The 19,844-nt window shown below is 38.3% G+C and overlaps 2 protein-coding genes and 1 long non-coding RNA gene across 3 annotated transcripts in view; 2 read left to right on the top strand and 1 right to left on the bottom strand.

Annotated features, from left to right (window-relative positions):
• LOC114240653 (soluble calcium-activated nucleotidase 1) overlaps positions 1-19,844 on the top strand; it is a 441,880-nt gene that overhangs the window by 61,915 nt on the left and 360,121 nt on the right. The gene's annotated exons all lie outside the window — the stretch shown is intronic.
• On the top strand, positions 4,417-19,837 carry Nasp (Nuclear autoantigenic sperm protein). Its single transcript, XM_089734134.1, is given in 12 exon segments — positions 4,417-4,561; positions 5,233-5,408; positions 5,680-5,774; positions 6,380-6,585; positions 7,165-7,258; positions 8,443-8,498; positions 8,501-8,546; positions 8,549-8,596; positions 8,932-9,006; positions 9,899-10,116; positions 10,118-10,144; positions 16,690-19,837. Coding segments are annotated over 11 exon segments (1,224 nt in total). The 5' UTR covers positions 4,417-4,561; the 3' UTR covers positions 16,873-19,837.
• LOC149501155 (uncharacterized) lies at positions 14,928-15,714 on the bottom strand. Its single transcript, XR_016324433.1, has 2 exons — positions 15,404-15,714; positions 14,928-15,108 (listed from the first exon to the last, which is right to left on the bottom strand). It is a non-coding gene; the product is annotated as an uncharacterized LOC149501155 (long non-coding RNA).

Below are 19,844 nucleotides of genomic sequence, written 5' to 3'. Positions count from 1 at the left end.
AGCGGAAACCACTGCGGTCAACCGAGCTGGTGCACCTAGCGAGGCCGTGCCGGTACTAAAGCACCGAAGGCATCGCCAGGCACGCGGTTCTTGGAGACGCACGTGGGCCGCTATCCAGCCCACGCGCAGTCTCCCCGGATCCCCCGTCGATCTTCCCGGCGGAGGAGTGGCTAAGAAGTGGCCGCCTCCACAGGGCAGCGCGCCCACGCCGACCTGGCCCCGGAGTACCCTGAGCGAGTTCACCCACGGTCACGCTCTCCGGGCACATCCACCTTGGGCGGCTATCGCAGCTGCCACCTCCTCCCTGGTGGCGCAATCGTCCAGGCCGGTGATCCTAATCTCAGCCATCCTCACCGGCCTGTGCACGCGCACGTCTTCCTCCGGCAGTGCCAGCGGAGCGTCGCTACTAGTTTGTCTGCGATGCCAGAACTATTGGCACCGGGACACTCCAGCAGCTTCGCCCCATTGGCGGTATGCCGGAAGCGCAGACCCTCCTCCGCCCCGATTTCTTCCAAATTTACGGCCGCGCGCGCCCGGGCCATCACCTCATCATAGGTGAGGCCCTTTTCGGCGGCGGCCGGCAGCAACGTCTACGACGGCAGCCGACCGCGCTGCGCGCGGCTTCTTCCTTTCTCTTTTCTTCTTGCTGGCGGCTGGTGCTCTACCCTCGCGAGGAGCAGCCATGGCCACCAGCGCTGTATTTTGAGTTTCATTGATCGGCGCTCGACCCCTTCGGGGAGCTGCCAGAGTTGCTGTCTGTCCCTTTACTCTATTTCCCTTCTTCACCACTTCCGTCCAGCCCTCGTCCATGTTTGACGGAGGAGGAGGAAGGGAACGAGACTGTGGTTGGGATCGCGGAGCACCCGCAGCCCTACTGTTCTGGTTTCGGCCTCCACGCTGTACCACCCTCGCGGAGGGGGTAAAGGCAGAGGTCGGCCGAGTGGATTGGTCGCGCGGGGCGGCTGCGGCTTTTGGCGCCAGGACGCAGACTCCGGAATCAACCGAGGAGCGGAGCATCTCCTCAAGGCTGGCAAAGTGCTTTCCGACCTCTACTGCCACCGCCCGTGAAATGCAGGCCACCATTTCCTCTTTGCTTGGGAGGGAATTGTTCACCTCCCGCATACCAGCAGCCACGTAGTGTGGACTCTGTGGCCCCACGGCACGCGGGGCCGAAAGAGACGGCTCTGTAGATCTGGGCCGCGGCAGTGCCGGCCACTCGTCCACCATCCTCGCCAGTGGCGAACGGATGTCCTCCGTTTGTGCTGGCGCAGGCCGTTGCACTCCTCTCTGCACGGATGCAGGGGCGGCCGATATCCGGGGAGGCAGCGCAGGCCTTAACTCAACCCTCCGCGGGGGCGAGAAAGCGCAGACGTAGGTGCTCGAGGAATAGAGGCCACAGGGGTGGGCACTGGCATGGGTGCCGGCACACTCTTCGCGGCCCGCGAGGGCACGTCGGTGTCCATCGCCTCTGCGAGGGGCCCAGAGCGTGTCAGCGCAGGCATTGGCGACAGGGGGGTCCCTCCCCGTAAGGCCGGGGAGTCCCCCGGGATGTTACTCTCCCTGGGGTCAAGCTGCGCGACGAGACCTTTTTTATCCCCTTCCCGGCTCGCCACCAAGTTATACAGCTTAGACATTGTGGGGATCAGCCTCGTCTTAACCATAGCGGCTCCTTCTCGAAGCCTTTTTCGGTAGCTGCTGCCTGGCTCGGCGCCCTTGGCAGCCACGGTCGACAGCAGCTTGCCCAGATTCACCAGCGCAAGGTCAAGGTCGCGGAATGTTTCATCCCCGCTAGCCAGGGATGCGGCCGACGTCGATATAGACTCCACCGACGTCGCCGGTGACACCGCGCCCTCCTCCTTACTGGTGCCCACTGGGGAGCAGGCATCATATCTTCCGACGTGGCAGGCCCCGAAACCACCGGAACCACCTCCTCGACAGCCATCGTCTTTTCCGGCACCTCGATGCTGGAGGATGACGCGCCGCCATCGTCGGAAGTTTGTAATGGGGTCTTCTTTCGCCTCCTCTTTTTCCCCGCCGATGATCTGGTGGGGTTGATCGCACCCGAGTCGCTGGCGAGCGTAGAGCGCATCGAGCCGGCGATCGGGGAACGCCTCGGTTCGACGGGAATTCCGCTGCCCGTCGCACAGCCTCCTTCATCCTGGCAATTGTTGCCCCCCCCAGAATACCAGAATACGTGGGGCAGCGTGCTTCCACTGGGGTGGAAGCACGGAGGGATTCTCCGCCCGACTCGCGGGCGGTACCCTCCTGGGGTACTAACTTTACACAATTGGCCATATTCATGTGTTCCTTTTTATATTAACCAGGGGTTTGGTCCCCTGGGATCAATGACACCCTCGGGACTGGAAACCCTCCAGCCATACATCCCATCGCCGGGTGTCGAGCTTGGGATTGGGGCATTTTTGAAGAGGTTTGCATCCTCGTGGCTCCGACCAGTAAAGGCAGGAGCCCCCGTTCCCCATGACTGGGGTTTACGGTTTGGCCGGCGGTGGCCGAAGCCTGTCCGCCGCCCACAGCGCAGTGCGGGGCCACGCCGGCGAGCCGGTACCTCCCATATCTGGAAGGCTTTCCCCTGTAGCCGAAGCCGGGGACATGGCAACCCGCAGCCGGAAGACACAAAAGTGCTGCCGGCTCATCAGGCTCCCGAGAGCCAACCCCTCATCCTCAGAATAACACCCTTTGGCGGTGCAAAGGGCGTGGGGAGAGGGTCCCTCGCTCTCTCTCAAGGCAGCCCCCGCGGAACGCAAAAGCGGCCAAGGAGAGCTGGGTGCAGTTCTCTTGGTCGCGGCGTCCACACAGATTTCTCTGCACGCGATTTTAGGGACGCACGCTTAAGCCGATTGATTGATTGATGCTGATACCAAATAAAACGGACCTTGAATTACAAACAAATAGCCTTTCACCGTGCTTTCACCCCATGATATTTAAATGAGATAAATGTAGATAGGTAGGTACATAATGGTGTTAACTTTTATATTTCACCTCATCATTCGATTTGCCTTCGTTCCATTCCATTTCACGAAGAAAAAAAGTCAATCGTAAATAACGTAGTGATGTACTGAGTCAACTACTTGTAGCCGAAGCTAAGTCTTTGCAAAGTAATCGAATCAATCTGTAAAATTCGAGTATGTTGATTTGAATACTTCTCCCAAATAAAAATAAAAGCCAAAAAATAATAAAATGTAGTTCAATGTAAGAGTAAAAGTCCAATAATAATTACTCAAATTTTACAACTCTTTATTCGTACCCACGATCAAAACAAAGAAAAACGTAATTTCTTGAGTGCTGGTTGTTGAAATTATAATACTTTAGTTCTATCCGAGAAGTTGAGTACGTGAGTCTGTAATAGGAGTTATAACGTATAAAGAAGGTTAATTGCTTTAAAGCCTATAAATAGCTATGGTAATATAATGACAACGCAATGTGGCATTCTGTTAATCTCAAGGAAGTCAAATTGTTACGTTGTGTAGTAGTATTTTTCTATGAATAACACATTTTTCTGATAAAGTAACAACTTCAGACTTATTCATAAAAAAGTTTTATTGAAAAGACGTTTCGTACTTCTTAATGGAATAATGGGATTAGTGGGAATAGTTTAGTAAGTAATAATAATAAGGAAGAATAGTTTTTAATGTTCATTATCTCTGAAAAAGTGTTATTAGATCGCTCTATGATTTTTTTCGTAATCTAACTTCTAAAACCTAGCATCATCAGTAGACAGAGCTCTTCCTGTCAAATTTGAGAATTAAAGTTCTTTTATCCAATAGTAGGTTCTATAAGGGTTTTCACGGAGAATTAGTGTTCGATTTAGAAGAATCGGCTATTACATCCAAGGAAGACAGCAGACGCGTACATGGCACAAGCAACTACAGTAATTTAATCATCCACCGTCATTAATTCTGAAGATCCTGATCAAGATAATTGAACAATTAAATGATTGTGATGGCGTAGGTCTTTGATAAGTGTGCGACTCTTTAAAGTGGGTTAAAATCACAATCAAAGATTCTATAAATACAAACCAAGCTAAATAATAACGTGTTAATATTGGATTTCTGTTGAGAAATCGTTGCGTGAAAAATATATGGTTATTGAATAAAGAATGTTGCTACATTTTATCATCATTATTTTTTTATTGCCCTTGTAGGCAGACGAGCATACGGCCCACCTGATGGTGAGTGGTTACCGTCGCCCATGGACTTCAGCAATGCCAGGGGTAGAGCCAAACCGCTGCCTACCGATAGTGAATCGATATTGAAACATTTCACAACGACATATTATATTAGATTCTACTCTGAAACTTCTACTCTATTCACATGTCTTGGCACATGCATATTTGGAACAACACTAGTGAAGTCTGACACGAGTGAAAACCAAAGAGTATAGACTACATACCTACAAGTTACCTACAACGAATCGGGTAATATTATGTGAACACGCGTACGTTTATTAATGTATTGTGTTTTCCACATTTTATAACGAAATAACCAGATACAGTTAAATCATTCACAATATTTTGTAAGATCAAAAATATATTCTTTTCGCTGTAAGTATCACCACAAAACAATATGATTAAAATTGTTTAAAAACTGCATAAACTATTTAGCGGAACATTTCATGTCGGTATTTACAATTGTGCAAAAAGTATGCATTTCTAGAAATTTTGTTTAGTTTAAAATGTTTATAAACCCATAATTTCAGGTTTTTATTATTGTTTGGAAAATCACCATGCATTTGGCACGTGCTTTATCGTTATTGTTGGTCAGGATTTTATAGAGCAATGGTCAGAATGCATGACGGTTACAGATTTTCGCGGTAATAAGCCGGTGTTTTGTGAAAGACAATTTCACCTCCTTTATTGTATATCTGTATCATTTTATATGCAATATAATATTAAAGTTTTGGAAGCTCGTTCTTTACTTTTACAATATTTATTAAACCGTAACACTTATACTTTTAGTTTTAACAAATATTTGTCATCCAAACCTTCATACTGCTATCATATTATTATCAAACTGCTACCAGGAGCTCTTTTTATTTGCCTGTTGGTTATTGCAAATATGAGATGAGGTCCTTTAAAATTAATTATCAGAATTCTAATTAAAGTGTAATTTTATTAAAATTATTAAATTATATTTCATCCTTACTGGGAAATATTTTATGATGAAAGAAATAAAAATATGCACTGTAAATAGCTCTAAATTGTTTTTGTATCAGATGGCTGATATGATTGAAGTATCAACAGCGACTCCGGCGGAGTTACTTGGTGCTGGTCGACGCCACTTGGCTGTTAGAGACTTTCATTCGGCTGCTGAAGTACTGGCCAAAGCTTGTGAACTGTTGGCTAAAGAACATGGTGACACAGCGGATCAGTGTGCTGAGGCATATTTATGGTATGTATGTAAATGCAATACAAAAAGTTTCTTTCACAGTCTAACACAAAACAAAAATTTTTTAATTAAGAAGTTTTATATTATTCTACAAATAATATTCTAATAGTATTTTAGTGAATAAATTGATAGCTAATACAATGAGGTTTTATTCTCTTAATAGCTGAGTTAATCTTATGTGCAATCAAAGCTAAAAATTTGTAATAAATGTAATAAAAAAAGGACTGAAGAAATAATTTAAATCATGTTAAGTTAAATATTTTGTATATTATAGGTATGGCCAAGCACTATTAGGTTTGTCCAGGGACGAAAGTGGAGTTTTGGGAGATGGTATGCCAGGATCAGGCAATGTTGATGATGACGATGAAGGTATGATTAGAAAAAATGTTTTTTATTAACCAATTAATTGGTAGTTTTGAATTAAGAGCTTCAAGGTCTTATATCTGAGATGTCTAAAAGATGAGTCTTTTTTGGAATGGGTGGATTGCTGTTGGGCTTGAGGGCTTCCCAATTTCATCAGGACTGGTGGGTGAATGCACGGGCTCGGACAGAAAGACAAAAGTAAACTCAAGCTTGGGATTTCTGTTCATAGTTTTTAGGGTTGGATTTTTGTTGACATCTGGTTTGATAAAAGATGTGGCTCTACCAATAAATATTGAAAAAGGAAAAGTTTGATAAAGTAGAAAGACAAAAGTGTTACCTACATATAAAGTTTAAATTATTGTCTAGACTAGACAGTAGACATCCAAAAAAAAAACTTTCAAATGAACAACTTTTTTTAGCATTAATTCAATGAAAATAATTTTTGGATGGAGCCACTTGGAGCCAAGTATATATTATGTGTAAAGCCTTAATGAAATTTAATCTAATTCAATTATTTTTGTGCAGAGATAAGCACAACTTGTAAAACATAATCTGAAATGTATATAATTTCTTGTGTCTGTGTTGCAAGTTTCCATATAAATTTATTTTAGAACAAGATGATGATGACAACAATGATGACAATGAACAAACAGAACAAAATTGCGAACCTGAAAAGAGTAAAACTGAACACAATGAGGCTGAATCTACTTCAATGGAGGCAGATACATCAACAAAAGAAGCCGAGTTAAAACCGGCACAATCTACAACTAGTGATGCACCGGGTACAAGTTCAGAGGTCACTGATAATGCTGAACCTGTGGGTGTATATTTTTATTTTTATTCCAAGTTAATGTTTTGTTGTTTAAATTCATTGTTATCATGTTGACTGCATATTATCATTAATGTAATTAAAATAATAGTGTAATAATTTCAAATTTTGTTATGACATAGACTTGGTGGGAATGGCATCACAATGTGAATTTGAAATCTATTAATTCCATCGTAATCGTAAATTGATGAGGTTGAAATTTCAATTGTATTGTTTAATGACTTACCCACCCTTTATTTAACCAAAACACATAATTGCTTTATAACAAATGGCTGAATAGTGGTAATTTATCATTCCTTTACTTGGATCCATTCAACTAATTTGATACACCAACTTTTATAATTTCGCCCATACCTCAAGCGGTGATTGATATATTTTGTCAAAACAGAATGGCATTGACAACCAACTTTTATAATTTCGCCCATACCTCAAGCGGTGATATATTTTGTCAAAACAGAATGGCATTGACACACAGATGATATGATATACAAAATTACAAGGTTCTTCTTCCCCAAAAAATGAAGGTAACCTAAAAATATCTAATTCTACTTATTTTTCATTTAATAGAGCACAAGCAATGGTGATGCTAATGATGAATCTGTCGTAAATATGGATAGTGAAGATGATGTCGACAATTTACAGCTTGCTTGGGAAATGCTTGGTAAATATAAATTGAAATGTCAATCTTTCATAACATGTGTTAAAATTTCCCCTCTAAAATGTTATCATTGGAGTCTGAAGAATAGGCAACCAGATACCTCATATTGCTTTGTATTATATAATTTTTTTGTGTGTATCTTCATTAAGCCTGATAATTATATGGTTATTCTAGCAACTAACTCCAGGAAAACATATTTTTATGTTTTTATCAAACCTGAAGCCTTACTGAAGAAATTATAATATGTCTGGCATACCACTTAATCATGTAAATTGAGAGTTTTACAGAGAATCCTCATAAGTGGATTTATCTATTTAGCTATTTCAAATATAAATTTTACATATATTCATATTTCACAAAAATAGAAATTGAATTCTGAGTCTGCATGAGATTGTGCTGTACTTAACTGTCTTATTGCGCGAGGTGATCCATCCGGCATAGTTGGGATAGTAAAACAATTAAGAGTACAGAATGGAATATAGTGGTCATGTGGGCAATCATTAGTATGATATGTCTATAAGTGAGGAGAAAAATATCTTCAAGATAGGAGCAAGCATTATCCTCAAATAGGGAATATGTGCATATTGGACCACATACTGTAGATTGGGAGAAATAAGGACCAGGGGCAGAATAGGGACAAATCTGGGTTGTCACAATGCTTTTGTTAGATTTAAATTTGTTGAATTGAAAAGGACTTTTATTTAGTGTTTAAGAATATTAAATTGTTTAATTTAGTCATCAGAGTTTTGTAACTGATTAAAGATATTGAAAATCTAAACAGTGCCAACCCTGTCTAAATTATCTATAGTCCCCATACGTGACCCGATTTACCCAAAAGCCAAGGTGGATCAGGTCAAGCTAGTTTTTAAGTTTTTCTGTATATTTTTCAATTAATTATGTATGCATGCATTGTATATGAAAATTTAAACCTCCGGAATCATTTTATTCTCAATTTTATGCATATTACCCTAAGAAAAACTGCTGAATTTGGGTTTAAGATTGGAAAGCGTCCCGATTCACCCCAATCTACAGTAAATTGTATATCGGACTATTTAAGTTTTTGCCTATAAACAAAATAGAGGTACTTTAAATAGAGTTCGCGAGGAACATAGTGGATACTGTAGCGTGGGTAGTAATCATAAACTGCACAGTCCTGTAATTAACTGCGACCGACGTGCTCGCTTCAGACCTGGCCCGCAGTATACTGTCGCGGCGCGCGGCGGGCGGGGGCGAGGGCGCGGGGGCGGCGCGGCGGCGCGGGCGCTGCTCGCCGACACGCACCTCGCGCTCGGGAGGTCGCCCTCGAGAGCGAAACGTACGATAAAGCTGTCCTTGATATGCGTAAGTATTTGTACGGGTATTTATAAATATTTTAAATGCTCTTAGCTATGTACCATGTAAATGTTCATTTGTAATGTGTTAATGTTAATTTTTTTGTGCAATGGAACTGCAATTTAAAACAAAAACAACCAGAGGAGATACCTGCATCTGGTTTTTTAATTAAGTTTGAATATGTACATTGTATACTAATAAATTGTATACAGACTATATTAAATTGATAATAATTACATTTATATGTTGATATGATTCATATGAATCTTAAAAATGATATGACATCTTGTGTAACATGAGGTGTATGTTTAAAGTAATGAAATATATCTTCTGATCTTCCACAGAGAGCTGCTTGGAGATCCAGAAGGAATTGTATCACAGCGACGACCGGCGTATTGCTGAAACACATTATCAAATTGGTGTGTACTATATTTTCTAAGATATACCGCAGTACAAAATATAATTTTAGAAACAATGTTCGGTTTTTGACAGTGAACATAGAGAAATAAATGTAGCAATAAATCGCATAGGTTTATGTAATCTGTTCTGCAATCACAAGACACAGCCGTCTCCTGCTCCTCCTGCAGTGGGAGCTGGTATGATTTCTGTTCAAAGTTGAAGAACGGTATGGATTGTTGCTCAATACTACTGAGACTTCGATCTCACGTCTCAAAGCCGATTACTGACGGCCCTCGCGGTGTGATGAGTCTGTTTGACAATACAATATTGTCCTATGCCCTTTTTTTCCTGCCTATGCTGATAGCCTTGAGAGGCTATTTCAGCTTCGCCCTAAGATGTAGGTGAGCTCACGGGGCTCAAACCGGAGTGTTGCTAACACGGGCCTTAGCAAGAGCCGTGCTTCGCAGAATCTACCACCGGATCGGAAACGCGACCCACTGACAAGATCCGGCGAGAAACTCAGTGGGCTGTGTCTATGGGTTAATTCGCTCGTCGAGCACTTCGTCGCAAGCGACGGGTTCGACGAGGACGGTGACCGGTGCTTGTGATACCTAAAAGCACCGTTAATGGATCGGGATGATCCGTAATGACGTGTTTTGGGCGACGTCGACTGTTTACCATTCGGTCTACAGGATCGGGTCTGACACCTACGCCCATCTGTAGCAAAAGAAAAACTAATGATACTGTAACTTCTGTTATAATGAACAATTTCACAGAATAGTAGTAAAGGGATAGAAAGATGAAAATTAGAATATATTTTATGATATGAATGTACTATCTATGTACTATCTATGAATTTAAAGTTTTGGAACTTTGAAATGTCCTTGTTTAAATCCTTGTAATAATCCGCAGGGCTGGCTAATTCCCTCGCCTCAAACTTCGAAGACGCGGTCACTCACTTCAAGAACGCCGCCAATATACTCGAAACCAGAATAAAGACTCTCGAGGGTCCAACCGCGGCCACGGACGACGCCACCGTCAAGAAGTACTCGTCAGCGGACCCGCTCTATACAATCGAAGGAGAGATCAAGGAATTGAAGGAACTTCTGCCGGAGATCCAAGAGAAAATTCCAAGACATGATGGATTACAAAGCGGAGGTGAGGCCTTGTGAATGTGTAGAGGAGACTAGGAAAAGCTAAGGGGATTGATTTTAAAAGAAAGAATCGCACTGCTATGGACTGTCAAGTGGATGACAGTGCTCCGTAACTCATTTAGGGTTTAAAGTTATGTAAGTCTTAAGTTTTGATAATAAACAGTCCAAATCAGAAACAAAAGAAAATTACAAAATAAGTGTGAAATACAATAAATTGGGAAAAAAACTCAACTGCATTAAAAGTACGAAATTAAACAACGAAAAATAATAACCAGTATACTATATATATATAAGAAAGTAGGATAAACCAAGAATTACATTATGTTTAAGAGTTCCCATCGGCAATGCATTTTGAGTTACATTTATAGTACATCTTTTATTATATTTCACTGTTTATTAAGCACTATTTTTAATACAGTTTGTTTTGCTTTTGCTTGTTCTTTTTAAACTTAGTTGTATTAAGGTTAATGTTAAAATTTTTCATAGCGATCTTGTAATGAGAGTGCTGAAGAGTTGTGCCGATATTTGTGATAAAAAGTATTCTACATGTGTACGAACAGTATTATTCTTTGATCTTATAATTGTAAGTCTCGAATTTAGTGGTTATTTTGAAGTTTAAAAAGACTGAAGTAATTGGCGTTGCCATCGTTGTGCCCAAGTTTTATAATTCACATGGATTGGTCATTCTAACCATTGTCAATAATGGGAAATAAAGAAACAATTTATGTAATATAACCAGTATGCGTCTGCCTAAATTGTAGCATTTAGAATGTGTCTCAAAAAGCGTACGTAGTGGTGTAATAAATGGTTTCTCAATATCAAAACTTTTACACTATTAAGGAAATAATTTTTGCCTCATATTAGTAAGAATTTGTTTCAGTAAAATTAAGGTTTTTCCAAATCACAAGTAAAACTTGTTTGCCTTTGAAATGTGATAGAAATACTGTTGGAACTGTTATTAATTAGTACGAGGAAGTTTAATTGAAAACCGATAAAAAATCAGTATATGTTTAAAGGTAGTTAAAGTTAGTTTTTTGCCTAGAGATAATGTTTATAAATTAAGAGCAGCTGTCTGAAATCTGTCAACATTCCTATTTGCATGTCGTAGCAATCAGAGATCTAAGTACTTCCGTCATAAGACCTTGATTTTTGCTGACTCACTCGATTTTAGTATTAAAAGTTGTGTCTTGATTACAATATAAGATTCATATATATTTTTAATGAATGTAAGCGCATTTTATACCACATGGCCATTTTTGTACGGATATTTTTGTATCGTTTTTTTAAATATAAATAAAGTAATGTTCGAACATTAAAAGTTTTGTGTTATTTCAGACTCGCGTACATTGATGGCCGTGTGGGCCGGGTAGTAACTGACGGTCATGGTCATTGGTCATCGACTTATCTAATAGAAGTCCGTTTGTAAATTATCCAAAGTTTTGAGAAATCTTGAAAAACCATCGCGTTGTTTTAAATTTGCCTAGTTGTATTTTTGATTTAGAATTTCGGTGAATTCTAAATTGATATAATATTTTTTCATTATATTTAGATGTGATGAGATGAGATTTAGATGCATGCTCATTGCGGATTAAGGGTCGCCGCACGCAGGCCACCGGCCACAACCAAAAACGCCACCACGGAATATTTCCTGTAATTTTTATACATTTTATATGTAGCGTGTGCGGCCACCACCGTCAACTGTGTGCGGCGACCCTAAGGGGTTGTCGCAGCCCATAATACTCCTATGTAATGTCTTGACTCTATATTTTTCCAGAGAGTTTTTTCTCTGGAAAAAATCGCTCAATACAAAATGGAAAACGTATGACGACGTTAACTTTAAGAAGGTAGATGAAGATAAACCGCCCAATGTACTGGTATCGAGCCTCCACTGCGCCGGTGTCCCATCTGCAGGCAGATGCTAATTTTTCTAATGTACTTAACTTCACGAATGACATCCAAGGTGAATGAAATAGCATCCTTTTTATAAAAATGACACTGATTAGCCTGCTATGTTTCTCGCCGGATTTTCTCAGTGGGTCGTGATTCCTGTCCAGTCGTAGATTTGGAAGCACGGCTCTTGCTAAGGGTAGTGTTAGGAAATTCTCTCAGGTTGAGCCCGTAAATTCATCTGCTCGTCCAGGTGTAGCCTTAGGCTACCAGCGAAAGGTAAGGAAGGAAAGAAAAAAAAACACACACTCCATTTCTGGAACCTAATACATAATCGTATATCGATCTTTGGTATATCAAGATTTGGTGCAGTTACGATTTCCCACAAAACGTTTGGTCAGACACCGGACGTAGCTCTTTATATTAGCTGATTCACTTTTTTCTATTCGTTCGGGTGTATTTTTTATGGCCTAGATGGGTGGACGGGCTACCCGTGCGAACTTACAAGAGGTCCTACCACTACCTCTTGTGAGTCCGCGCGGGTAGGTACCACACCCTGCCTATATCTGCCGTGAAGCAGTAATGTGTTTCGGCTTGAAGGGTGGGGCAGCCGTTGTAACTATACTGTGAGATCTTAGAACTTATATCTCAAGGTGGGTGGCGGCATTTACGTCGTAGATGTCTATGGGCTCCAGTAACCACTTAACACCAGTGGACTGTGAGCTCGTCCCCATCTAAGCAATAAATAAAAAATAAAAAACTATTAAATTCGCTTGGCAAAGAGGCCTTGAAACGCTGTGGTATTGCACACGTTCCTTATTTAGCAGCCTCACCACATACGCCTATCGACCTGAGAGTGGCGTGAAACCACCTGTATAATGAAGCGCAATAATAATTAAAAAAAAACTTCGTTTGGGGCTACATCTATACAATATATAATCTACAGTGGTTTTTACGGATGTTCCATATAACTACTGAACCGTGCAACCGATTGACTTCAACTTGGTATCATGTAGAAATACATGTACTTAATGGATAGGCTAATATTTATATGAGTGTTGGACTCCTAATATAATGACAATAAATAATAATGTTAATTTTAAATGCCCAGTGAAGCGGACGGTACAGCTAGTCGCTTATACGATTCTATTAAGCTTCGGAAATACTAGTAAATCTAATTTAGCGGAGTTATATAGACAATTATTGTTCCCCTTTACGATTGCGGTAGCAGGACGCGGACGATTATTTAATAGAATAATCTATGGGTCCGGCGTTATGCAAGTTTATTTTATGTCCAAATTTTATGTCAAGAAGTCGTAGTGGGCTAAAGGATAAGACGTCCGGTGCGTTCGTGTTGAGCGATGCACGGGGTTTTCGAATCCCCGGCGGGTACCAATTTTAATTTGCGTAATTACTGGTGGTAGGACCTCTTGTGAGTCCGCACAAGTAGGTACCAGCATCCTGCCTATTTCTGCCTTGAAGCAGTAATGCGTTTCGGTTTGAAGGGTGGGGCAGCCGTTGTAACTATACTTGAGACCTTAGAACTTATATCTCAAGGTGGGTGGCGCATTTACGTCGTAGATGTCTATGGGCTCCAGTAACCATTTAACATCAGGTGGGCTGTGAGCTCGTCCACCTGTCTAAGCTATAAAAAAAAGAGCGTCATAAACTACCAGAGTAGGATACTAAATTAAGAAGGCAAGAAACACTTTCTACGTTAATAATAATAGAAATAAATAGTTAAGATTTTAATACTGCATATTTTTTAACAATACAACTCACGAAATATAATAATTTTTTTAATCCAGAACATTTCAATCTGTTTAAAACTGCTTTAATCATATCATTTCCATTTCGTACACTAGCGCTATTTCGGTGAATCTTCCTACAATCTAATATATAAAATTCTCGTGTCACGGTGTGCGTGATTGAACTCCTCCGAACGGCTCGACCGATTTTCGTGAATCTTAGCGTGCATATCGGCCAGGGTGGAGAATCGGACAACATCTATTTTTCATCCCCTAAATATTAAGGGTGGGCCACCCCTAAATTTTTTTATTTACTTTTTAGACAATTTTTTGTTTTTATTTTTTTATGATACAGCATACAAAATACATATAACCCTAAATTTTCACCTCTTTGATCAACCATTATTTTTTTATTTGCTAATTAAAACTTTTTTTTTGGGCAAGATTTTAATTTTAATTTTTATTTGGTCAAGAATTAAAATAAAAAATCTGATCTTACTCTCAATTCTTCATCCCTCTATGACCCCTATTTTTATTTGTTAATTATCTTCGATCAACAATTGTAACTAGATAGGGACACGTACAAAATCGAAGCAAAAACTGTCCGCGTGAAAATATACATAGCTACGTTGGTTTACAACAAACGGAGAAAAAAGTTTTGAAACAGTTTTAAGTTCAAACTAATTACAACTATGTCACCTAGTAATAAAGTTCCAAATCTCCAAAACATTATCTAATACTTACGATAATTCGTCACAAAGCAATAAATTACTCCTGTCACTTACAAATGAAAAGGCATATGTTAAACAACCTTTAATGTGAAATGAACCTTCTTCGCCAACAAATAAAGTAATTTTTCCCGTTATAGCTTTGAGAACTAACATCGTTTTGTTTTATTTATTTTTGCTTCTTGAAATTTCAATTTCTATTTACTACAGGAGGTAACGGAGTCGCGTTGAAGACTAAAATAATTTATTATATGAATAAAAGTAAAAGTTTAGTTGTTTACTTTTTATGTTTTGAGTATTTATGTTTGTTGGTATCTATACATTACTTATTATTTTATTTACGTTACATTTTGTGTAATAGATATTTTTATAGTATATTTTTATGTTTTCGCGACTAGTACATATATTTTAATAAAACAACGTATAAACGGTTTTAAGCGCGATATTTTTATTACAATGCTTCGGCCACGTTTCAGTAGCCGTGAACACGGAAGGCAAAGATGTCCAGTGTCAATGAGTGGAGTTCTTAGCTGGCTTATAAAAGTAATCTCTTCTTTCTCTGGCGACAATCGAGATCCATTCTGCACACGTGATTGCTAGGAAAGCTAAAATAAAAAGGAAAGCTAAGTATCCAATGAGAATCCAACAAACAGACACAAAAGCAGAATTAACCAACTTTAACTAACCAATTTTGAAGTACTGCTAACAAATTTTTAAAAATTATTACAACACAAATCTACTCCATGCATTTACTTTTCTGTTAAACAAAAATTTTGTCCAAGTGTTGGCGAGCCTTGGCCAACATTTGTAGCGGTGGTTAAAAATCGGGAATTTTGTTTAAAATTTAATATTATTTATTAGTTTAAAGCTTAAAATATAACGTATACTTCATGTACTTACCGAAAGTAAGATACTCCGGCCGTTAAATTGCTTTTTCGGGCATTTTTTGCAACTTTTGAATACACACTGTGGCATTGTGAGACGGGTTGACATTGGCTGTGTTTGAAGTGAACTAAACAAAATAAGAGCTCACATTTCAAGTGCGCTATTATTTGACGAGACGGATTTTTGCGCCGACCCGAAATTTAGTTACTATTGTTGATCGAAGTTAATTATAAACTTTAATTTTTTTTGCAAGAATTTTGTTTTTATTTTGTCATGACTTAGAATTAAAAATTTCATACTACTCTGAAATTTCACCCTCTACGATCAGCCCCTATTTTTTATTTGTTAATTATAAACTTGAATTTTTTGGCAAGATTTTCATTTTTATTTTTATTTTGTCATGAATAAAATAAAAAATCTGGTGTTACTCTCAATTTTTCATCCCTCTATGATCAACCCCTATTTTTATTTGTTAATTATAACTTTAATTTTTTTGGCAAGATTTTTTTATTATTTAAGTCATGACAAATAAAAAAATCATATTACTCTCAATTTTCACTCTTATACGATCAACCCCTATTTTTCCATCCCATTTTAATTTTTTTTATTCTATGCACAGATCCGCAATAAGGTTGCAAGATGGCAATCAAATATTGTAATTTTATTGTAGTACAATAAATTCTTATTCAGAGTTTATAATTTCAAGTTCCTTTAATTATGATTTTTTTAAATTCAATTTGATCTCCCACCCTCGGCGGTCGACTACTGATCAACTATCAATCGATCAGTTATCCCCGCCAGGTGTCACCACTCATCCAGCAAACATCACGTAGTAGGGATGAGGACGAAGCCGGTCTCCTGTCTTACTTACTATACATCACTTAATATATTTGAGAGCTATACAATACTATACATTTTTCAGCATGTTTTTTGGTTTTATTTGTGTATCAATAGTATGTTCAGTAGGTGTCTGAGAATCGGCTACTATCTATTTTTCATACCCCTAAGTGATAAGGGTTGTCCACCCCAAACATTTATTTTTTATTTTTATTTTTTGGATAAATTTTTTTTTCATATAATGAGGTATGTGGTTGAATGAGGTTTTTTTTTTCTACACTAAAATTTCCCTAGAAATCTTATTTAAGGCAACACAACGTTTGCCGGGTCAGCTACTAACTTTATATTTACAGGTGGACACTTTTTTAATTTGTTCCCTATACAAGATGTTACTCCTTACTTTTACCCTCCATACTAACAAGCCTTAGTGCGATCAATTAAAAAAAAATGTAAATCTCTTTCAGACAATAAAACGGGTACGCGAAACCCTGTGCCCGTCGAACGGCGAGAGCTCTACACAAAATGGCGCCGGCTCTAGCGCGTCTCAGCCGCGACCGGCCGCCTCCGACATCTCCCATCTCATCAAGAGGAAGCGGAAGGCGAGCAACGAACCCGAGGCGTCTCCCGCAAAGAAGATGAACACGTGAACGCGCATCTACCGTTGTATGGGTCTCACCGTTACTTGGACTGAACAGAATCAAACGTGTTTGGAATTGATGTGGACTCTATTTTTTTTTTTTTTATAAATTCGTAGTGAACTCCGACCACGTTCCGCCTGTCGAATCTACTCGCGCGCCACCTGTCGCCAATTGCATGTACTATGACCAAATCTTAAAGGGTGGTATCATTGTAAATAGTTTCAACTCGAGCAGATAAGCGACGTTTGTTGATGTTTGCAAGGACCAAACCTTCTTCGATATTGGACTTCATACAAAAAAAGAATATTGGACCTTTAAATCGAATTAGAATCAGTTAACGTTAACGACCCAGACAATGATAAAGAGTACAAAACAATGATGTCGAAACACAGTAAAAGTAGGAAAAAATTATTAAAGAAAAAATCATTGAAATTTTACAGCATTTGCCTTCCACATATTATACGTCTTTGGCCATTTTTGTATCTAACAAAAAAAAATGATTTCCAAAATGTTGAAACTTTAAAGTAAAAAAATGATGAACTAGAATTATGGCTAAAATTGCTTTGGTTAATATGAATGCGGACGTAATAACGTATGTTTTTTTAGACTTTAAGTGTACTATTATAATAAATTAGGCTTCGTAAGACTATAGTTCGTATAATTGACTGTTAGAGACGATACGTTATATTTATTCAACATCCACAAAACGTTAAGTGTTCACAAGTGCTCACGATCAGTTGGTAATTGTTGTTGTATTGGTAATGATAAGAATACTTAAGGTCTAATTCGCTTCTGTTGTCTGAATTGTGAGTTTAGGATTTAATCTCACTATTAAATGAAATCGAATGATAAAAAATACGACAAAAAACTTACAATTCGATAATTACATTGATTAATAGTTTGATTAATTGATTGATAAAGTATACGTAAATGTGATAAGAAACTTTGTTGATTAAATATGATAACAGCGACTGAAGATATATATTTAAAATTATTTTTTTAATATCACGATGATTCATGATAAGCAACGATAATATTATTATTATTATCTCTGGCTAGCTGATTCATAGTAAAATAAAATTGTCAGATGACGCTAAATAAAAAAAATCGCTCAATAAATAAATTGTGTTTATTGTGCTACCCATGGACATCAGCAAGGTCCTCTCGCAGGTCCATTTGCGGTTTGTCGGCAGTTTGTATGTAATCAGATCGTGGCCGTGCCATTGTTTTAAAAAATCCTTTCAGCTAAGGATAAATAATAGTTTCAAAAGATACACCCTGTATAAGGATTCAATGCATCCTAGTTTGAGGTTTTTATATCGGATTAGGTAGGTACTTGTTTGTAAATTCGATAATGTAATTTACACATTACATATATCAGATTTATTTGTACAGCTGCCTGACTTTATTATAACTGTGTTATAATGTTAGTTATTCCAATGACTTTGACCTCATTCTGGAGGCTAGTTCGATATTTCTGTTGTAATGTCTCCGGTAACCACTTAAAGAGAGGAGTGCTCATCTGACCAAAAAAAAAACCATAATTATTGAATCTAAGAAAAACCGTGTTATGTTTGTTCGATGATGTAACATATTTTTATCTAGCTAGTTAATGATGAAACGAAATGTCTAAAGTTTATGCAGTTAGATTAAGATTTCACTAATTAAATTACACACGTTTGACCACTGATTTTTTTTTATATTTTTTTTTTTCGATTTTAAACTTATTCATTTCAATTACTAAGACATAATAGACCAATATTGTTCGTATTGACAGTTTTTTTTTAAAGGAATCAAACACTGAATTAATGTTTAAAAAAATATCTAAAAATATGAGAACTTTTTGAATAAAAAGTTTAGATATGGTATATCGAGGGATGAAAAGCTATTTAGTTAAGGCGACATCTTTTCTTTGCTTTACAGTAAAGACATTTAAGTTTAAATTTTGGAAAAAATATCATAACAAAAAAAGCTTGTTCATCTATTTGAATGGAATAAACTTAATTGACGTTCAATTAAAAACATGGAACCGTTGATGCTAATACCAAATAAAACGCACCATTATTTACAAAGATAAATGTCGTGTATTAAGCGAATGTCGCCTTCACCCTCGATATAATTAATGTGTTATAAATTAAAATCAAATGATATTGTAGTATATTCTAGAATCTTTTGTACGGAATGATACTGAAATTTAGTGGTTAAGTATTCGATATTGGGCATCAGTGAAGTCAAACATTAAATTATTTGTTAAACCATATTACTGGACCGTTAAACGCGCTCCTTTGTTTAAAAATAGAACTACTCAAGCGCCATCTGCTGTGCGTTGATGATAATATTTTCAGAAGCAGTTTGCAGACGAATGTACTTTTTCTTTAAAGGTGACTTAATAAACTCCAGCACGTGTTTAGTTACTTAGTCTTGATAACGTTTTTGGAATGATGAATTGTTTGGTATATTATTATATTGTGTAGTAAGGATGATGGTTTCACCTTAAATCACACCACACTTAAAAATTTCCAGAAAGATTTTTTTAAATAATACTCGATAGCTTTGAGATGTTAGTATACTGTTTCGGATTTCGCGAGGTCCTTGACCTATTGCTAAGGAAATACTACAAAACGGTCAAATGTATTTTCTCATGGCCAATCTGTTTAAATCATATTTAAAAAAAAATACGGTTTTAGGTTTAAAATCTTTTATAAAAAATTAAAAAAATTTTTTTTTCTTTATTATACTATTCTTTATTGTTCTTATTTAAAGTGTGATCGTCATCTGTGCCTCATATAAATCTGTTGTCATTTGCTTTCGGTTGAGCGGTGTTAATTACACGTTCATCGAAATGTACGTTGCACTAAAACTATCGAGAGAGGTTTTATGAATAACGTGTATCAGTTTCTCATGATTTTATTTAAAATTTAACTTTATTTCTATATTGTAAGATTTATTTTCAAATAAACACTAGTTTTGGTAACCTCTTT

Source organism: Bombyx mandarina, chromosome 17, assembly GCF_030267445.1.
Source record: "Bombyx mandarina strain Sakado chromosome 17, ASM3026744v2".
Lineage (NCBI taxonomy): Eukaryota > Metazoa > Arthropoda > Insecta > Lepidoptera > Bombycidae > Bombyx > Bombyx mandarina.
Note: the sequence above shows the minus strand (reverse complement) of the source record. Positions and strands in the feature narration are given on the sequence as shown.